This window comes from Euleptes europaea, chromosome 2 (assembly GCF_029931775.1).
Source record: "Euleptes europaea isolate rEulEur1 chromosome 2, rEulEur1.hap1, whole genome shotgun sequence".
In the NCBI taxonomy this organism is placed as follows: domain Eukaryota; kingdom Metazoa; phylum Chordata; class Lepidosauria; order Squamata; family Sphaerodactylidae; genus Euleptes; species Euleptes europaea.
The window spans coordinates 17,428,933-17,434,903 of NC_079313.1; the positions used below are offsets into that span (position 1 = coordinate 17,428,933).

Genomic DNA, 5,971 nt, shown 5'->3' on the forward strand with positions numbered 1-5,971 from the left:
GAATGAGAAAAAAGAGCAAGAGTCCAGTAGCACCTTAAAAACTAAGGCCATTTATGCAGGGTCAATTTTGATGCTTGCTCAAGGCTGCTTTTTAAAACCCGCCCTTTAAAATGACTATTCATGGTCCCAATGCACAAGGAGAAAGTCAAACAAATTCCACCCCCCACTCGTCTGCTCCTTCGTTCCTTCGTTTGCATAGCCATTAGCAGTGGTCGTTTGCATAGCTAAGCCGCAGCTGTGATTTTTCATGGTTCCTTCAATAAATGCCTTGATGTGGGGGCGGAGCAAATACAAAAGGTCACGTTAAAGGGGCTCTTAAGAAATGTGAAGCAGGTATGTGCCGGCTTCGCAGTGACGGCTGGAATGATGGTTCAGTGTGACGAAATAAAAATAAATAAATAAGCGGGGCACTTCAGCCTGGAATGCTCTGCTAATTACCAAGCATAAATGGCCTGACAAAATTTCTGGCAGGGTATGAGCTGTGGCTCATGAAAGCTCATCCCCTGCCAGAAATGTTGTTAGTCTTTAAGGTGCTACTGGACTCTTTCTCTTTTCTACTGCTACAGACAGACTAACACGGCTACCCATCGTGATCTATCTGGAGTGAGGAAAACCTTGCAGAACTGGGCATTGCCTGCCAGAAAGGAGGGGCCTGAAAAGGCATTTGTGCCACACGGGCATTCTTCTCCCTTTGCCTTTCTCTTTTTCGTATGAAATGCAAAATTTGGCTCCTGAAGGGGGGTTCATGCCATTGTTTAGTAATGCACACACATCAGTATCAGATGCTTGTTGTATCTGAAGAAGTGATCAGCGGCTCACGAAAGCTCAGACCCTGCCAGAAATTTTGTTAGTCTTTAAAGTGCTACTGGACTTTTGCTCTTTTCTACTGCTCGATTCTTGTTGTGTCACTCTGAGGCTGAGCTTTAAAACACACGTGCCGAAAAGCAGGCTGAATGGTTTGGGCTGCCTGATCATTAGGTATGGCAGCAGGAAGCCAAACTGGATCCATTATCCCTAGGCTTACCAGGTCCCTTTGCTCCACCGGCGGGAGCTCTTCAGCAGCGTGCGATGCGTGTGACTGCCTTGCGCAATGCACGCATGCGACCTGCGCAATGCACCTACCTCATTTCCAGGTTTACTTGGAAGCGACGTGGACGAAATATCAATCTCTGCCGAAACTCTATGGTTTCCAAAGAGTTTCGGCGGAGGTTGCTAGAATGTCCACGTCACTTCCGGGTAAAACCAAAAAGTGATGTGGGCGTGTTGTGCGTGCGTGCACACGTTGTCCGCCGGCCCTCAGGTGGTCGGCGGGAAGCCTGGTGGATTGGCAGGATTTTACCTGCCACCACTGGGCACTTGGCAACCCTAATTATCCCTTGTAGCTGAGGACAATGTCCATTGAGCCTTGAAGCTCAAGAAAGTAGGGAGGAAGTTATGGGAACGTTGTCTACCAGCACTGAAAGGTATGTGGTTAGCCATAGATACTGTTGGAGAGCTTGTGGTGCATGGGATGATCAAGAGCAAGTGCATGATGTGGCAATGGGAGAATATCACCAAGACAAAATTGCCGACATAACAACTCTGTCCAAATTTATGTCTTATTCACCCTTAACAACTTAAAAAAAAAATGGAGCTCCAACCTACCTTAGGCCTTCTATTTACCTGACTGGGGCAGAGATTTACCTGCCCCCAGCCCCAATGTCCTACCACCAAGGAACTAAGAAGCAATGAAAAAATGGCCTTCACACAGTGACACTCTAGGAATTTTCCCTAATCTCTATGGTATTTACCACAGAGACTAGTGCATAGGGACTGGCGAAGGCAGCCTACTGTGTCACCCATGAGTGACAGCAGCACATCATCTCCAAACTCTGCCCACCCCAGGCACCTTTCCCAAAATCTCCTACCATTTGCTGAGACAGTGGGGGAACCCTAACCTACCACTCCACCAGGCTAGAATCATTTTCTGAAGACATTTTTATCCTTACATCTGGCTGCTCCCAACTCCCATCACTTGGCAGCTCCTATGAACTGAACACGGGGACTGGCCAAGCTAAACCATCCTGTGGCTTACAGCAACCATCTTCATCCTTTCGAGACCCTCGATCTACTGGGCATGGGACCTGCAAGCAAGTGACGGGAAGTCACATGCCATCGGAGTAATGCGATAGGAAGAGCCAGAGATATCTCACCGGCGTCAAGGCCAGGATCCATGGGCAATAGACCAAGAAGAGCTGGGGCTGAGAAACACAAGCCAAGCACCAGGAGGTGTACCATAGCAAGGACCAAGCTAAGGTCAGACCCATGGAGGAATCCTCCTCCCCCCGCCACTGAGGGACTTTATCTGCCTTCCCACTCCTTTTTTTAGTGTGCATGCAAAGAGAGGCAGGAAACATGGCACTTTTGCTCCATACATAGCAAGTCCTTCCAAAAGGCAACAGGAAAGTTTGGCACTCACGATCCGGTCAAAGGGGTTTCATGACCCACCTGAAGGTCCCAACCCCTGGAGTGCAATGTCCCGGTTTATAGAAAAGCAGTATCATTATAATTTCAGCTACTGCTGGAATAAAATGAATCTGCATCGGCCCAACGGCCACGAGTTCTACTTGTAACCACACCTGGCAGCTGCCCGTACCTCCTACTCTTCTTTCATGCTGCCAGGAATGGCATTGGGGAACGAAAGAAAAGAGACTCTCCTAAAAACAGAAAGATCGTTCTGAATCATGTGATGAAGCGCCAGAGTGACTCTAGATGTTAGTTTGTCAAATGCTTTCCCCAATGGGGCTGGCGTATCGCTTTGGAGCTATGGACTTCCCAGCCTGTTTGCTGGGTGTTTGCTGGGTGCGGTTGAACAGAACAGTCCAGGGATCAAATGATTAAAGATATATTTTTTTAAATAATCAAAGTTCAACCAGAATTCCTAGCCATGATTAAACAGGTGGAGTTTCCTTTTTTAAAAAATATATCCAGAAACTGTAAACACAGCCATTTTCAGTAGGACATCGAAGGTTACAGTTCTACTGGTTCAAGCTCCACTCCTGATCTTTCCACCCCACCCCTGCATATCCCTCCCCCCCCCCACATTTAAAAAAGACTCTTCTAACAAAAATGGTCATCCCCGGCTTATTGAAGCACAAGGAACAGATATAAAAGATAAGATTCTGGGGCAAGGTTCTTCTCCGAAGGTTCATTTGGTTATGTTTTGTTTCTAGAGGGCCCCTAGGAAATACCTGAGATGCAGGGGACATTCCACCTTTTTGATCAAAAGCTTGTGCCCAGGTGCAGCTCTCAGTGCTGGGACGAGAGCAGAATCCCCTCTCCTGCCCCCTCCCCCTCCCCCAAGAAAACGTCAGCAAGTGCGGGTGTCCGCGGGCCCCCGTCATGTATCCAAGATCTCCCTGGTCGGTGAGGGCTCGTGGCCAATGCCTTGCGTACTGTGGACAGTCTGGTTGTGGGGCACCGAGTTCTGCTGCAGCTCTAACGCAATGGCGTTCTGCGGGAATTCCTTCACCTGCTTCTTGTACTCGAGGAAAGTGCAGGCTTTGGTGGCGATGGCGATGATGTTCTTGCCGATGAAGATGGTGGAGACCCGGCTGTCTTGGAACAAGACCATGTTGATGGCCCGGATGAAGATGGTGACGATGTTGATGGTCACCAGGCTCAGGACGGGGTAGAGCATCATTTTCTGGGGAGCGATGTGCTCCCCTTGCATGCTGATCTCGCTGAGAGAAACGCAAGGTAGGATGAGGAGGAGGATGTAGCAGTAGAAGAACATGAGTCCTTCTGCCCAGATCGGCAGCCCGGTTTTGTGCGGTTCCCACAGGTTGGCTTGAATGTCTAAGATATCCAGGAGGTCTAAGGCGACCCAGAAGAGGCGACCCCGCAAATCCTCTTTCTTCCGGAAGGTGCGTATGTACTCCATGCTATCCAAGGCCACTAGCACCAGGTATAATCCTGGTACGCAGATGGAGAGCAACAAGGTCAGGGCCTTCCTGGCCACCGTCTCCAGGTTCCTCTTATCGGCCTTGTAATTCTGGAATATAAAATACAGTTTTATCTCCAGCACAAAGATGTAGAGGAACCAGAGGATCATGGCGTAGCCGCGCTTTGCCGTCTTCACCTCGGCCCCCACCCACACGGCCACGTAGCGCAGCACAATCAGAAAACAGATGTCCCCCACCAGAACGATGATGCAGACACCAATTTTACGGGGTCCTTGGTTCTGCTCCACCAGATAGGCATCCATGAATGCCATGCTGGTCATGATGACAATAGTGGTGAGACACACGTGACGTTTGTCCGGGGGTGGAAGCACCATGGTGGGATGATGGAACTGCTCTCTCTCTCTCTCTCTCTCTTATTCCGGCCTCCGGGTGTTACTACGAGGTCAGCCCTACATTCATTACTAATGGAGTACCACCTGGTGGGCGACAGGCTTGTCCCTGGTTTGTTTTGGGGGGGCAGGTTTTTAATCCTGCCCTTCCTCCAAGGAGTTTAGGAAGAAAAGGAGTCCTAGTGAGGCAACAACAGATGAGCTTGATATTTCATGGGATTCCCTCAGGCTGTAGCGACCCAGAACTACAACACGTCTGGCGCGATCATTAATCCAAAAGCCTTTGCTGTCTGTGAAGCGAGGTTCCCGCATGAAAAGGTCTCAGACAAATGCTCCATTGGGCCCCCCTGGGGACTGAACTGTTTTCTTAGGGCGACCCTCAGTACCTGTAAAAGTTCTTTTGGAAAACCTCTCTTTCTTTCACTTGTGATTCCCTTTGTTGGATCCCATTGGACTTTTCACCCCAGACTTTTCAAACAGGGATAGTTCCTCAGTGGACCATAGATAATCCTTTTATGGGCTTTCTGTCAGCGACGTATCCCAAACCTCAGCAATTACGGAATGGATTGGGCATCCACATTAGCACGACAGAGGAGAAGCGGGTCAAAACGAGTCACTCCCAAAATGAGTAACCTTGGTTTTTCCAGAGCTGCAGATAGCATTGCCAGTTTCCCAGTGTATCCTCTGGCTTACAATTCCCTCTGCTCTTACTGCCACCACCATATCTGGAGCTGTATCCATGATGAACAAGGCTTGCATTTCCCAGTGAGGGGCCCAATCCACCATCTCGTCCACAGTGATCTGAAACAGAACACAGAAAAAAAAAGACAAGTAAAGGAAGGCCATGCCAAAGATCACAAGGACCTGCATCTTTCTGGTTCTGTTATTTTATTTATTTATAGTCCGCCTTTCTCACTGAGACGCAAGGCGAATTATAAATAAATCAATGCAGTCAACAGGACTAGACATCTAATAAGCAATGGGATAGGACTAGGATAGCAGAAATCCCTGGCTTAGTCTCTACTAGGTTGATACCTGCACACATAGTATATGAGAGACATATACTAACCAGTATTACAACTAGAACCAATCTGACCAGATGTTTGAGTAATTGGTAATAGATTTTACAATCTATACACATGCCTGGTTTGATTTGAACTGCTTGTAGTGGCCATTTTTCTCCAGGTGATCTGATCTCTATCGGCTGGAGATCAGTTGAATTAGCAGGAGATCTCCTGCTACTATCTGGCAGTTGGCAACCCTATTAGGAACGGCTACGTTTCGTGCAGCGTCCTGTAGAATCCGCCAGACACTGCTGAGAAGAGAACACCGGTATGTCAATAATTTTAATGGGTAGTTTATATAGTTTGCAGAGTCCAAACAACTTTTTTTTACTATTTGTGTTAACCTGTGGGTAGAGCGTAACACTGAGGGTTTTAATGGTAAATTGTGAAGAGCTGTGCTGGTTTATGACTGTTTTAATAAAGATTGATTGAAACAAGCAGACATCTGAAACAATGACTAATTCGTTTCGCAAGACATTTTAAAGAAACAGTAAATGGTATTGCAAAAGTAGAAGTACAATTCACTGGCAAGATAAACCTAAAGCGACAGATAATGCACTTCATACAGCAGTAA

At 47.7% G+C, this 5,971-nt stretch overlaps 1 protein-coding gene across 1 annotated transcript; it reads right to left on the reverse strand.

Annotated features, from left to right (window-relative positions):
* Positions 1-3,256: 3,256 nt before the first annotated feature.
* On the reverse strand, positions 3,257-4,328 carry LOC130473790 (transmembrane protein 121). The gene has a single exon (XM_056845385.1). The coding sequence runs from the start codon at positions 4,316-4,318 to the stop codon at positions 3,380-3,382; it is 939 nt and encodes a 312-aa protein (XP_056701363.1). The 5' UTR covers positions 4,319-4,328; the 3' UTR covers positions 3,257-3,379.
* Positions 4,329-5,971: the final 1,643 nt, after the last annotated feature.